The following is a 664-nucleotide window of genomic DNA, read 5'->3' as shown; positions in this document are numbered from 1 at the left end:
AGCTCGCCTCCAATCAGGCACTCTCACCACTGCACAGCCGCCCACGAGCGCCCGCAGCTGCACTGCTCAACGCTCAAGCTCAGGAGCCTCCCCTTGTTGTCGCAGCTTTGTGCAGTGCAGCGTGCGAGCAGCGCAGCGCCAGGCAGACCCTTAGATTTCTCTTTGTGTCGCACAGGGTGTTTGCACAAGACTCGATCGCCCTCGACAGTCTTGGCGGGGACTCGATCGCGATGGCGGAACATAAGGTCGCTCTCATCACTGGCATCACTGGGCAGGACGGGTCCTACCTTGCGGAGCTGCTGCTCAAAAAGGGGTATGCGGTGCACGGCGTCATCCGCCGCTCATCCTCCTTCAACACCCGCCGGATCGAGGACCTGTACGAAGACCCGCATGTGGACACGCGCATGCTGTACCTGCACTACGGCGACCTGACCGACTCGACCAACTGCTTCGAGATTGTCTCCTCCGTGAGGCCCGACGAGTTGTACAACCTCGGCGCCCAGTCGCACGTCAAAGTCTCGTTCGAGATGTCAGAGTACACGGCTGACACAGACGGTCTCGGCACGCTGCGGCTGCTCAACGCGATCCGCTCGTCGGGCCTCGCCGGGAAGACGCGCTTCTACCAGGCGTCCACCTCGGAGCTCTACGGCCTCGTGCAGGAGGC

General features: G+C 62.5%; 1 protein-coding gene across 1 annotated transcript; it reads left to right on the top strand.

The window, feature by feature from the left end:
- Positions 1-230: 230 nt before the first annotated feature.
- EMIHUDRAFT_78274 (hypothetical protein) lies at positions 231-662 on the top strand (the record flags this gene model as incomplete). Its single annotated transcript, XM_005780390.1, has 1 exon — positions 231-662. A coding segment is annotated over one exon (432 nt), but the record flags the coding sequence as incomplete, so codon positions are not given.
- Positions 663-664: the final 2 nt, after the last annotated feature.

This window comes from Emiliania huxleyi (genome assembly GCF_000372725.1).
Source record: "Emiliania huxleyi CCMP1516 chromosome Unknown EMIHUscaffold_2151, whole genome shotgun sequence".
NCBI lineage: Eukaryota > Haptophyta > Isochrysidales > Noelaerhabdaceae > Emiliania > Emiliania huxleyi.
Note: the sequence above shows the minus strand (reverse complement) of the source record. Positions and strands in the feature narration are given on the sequence as shown.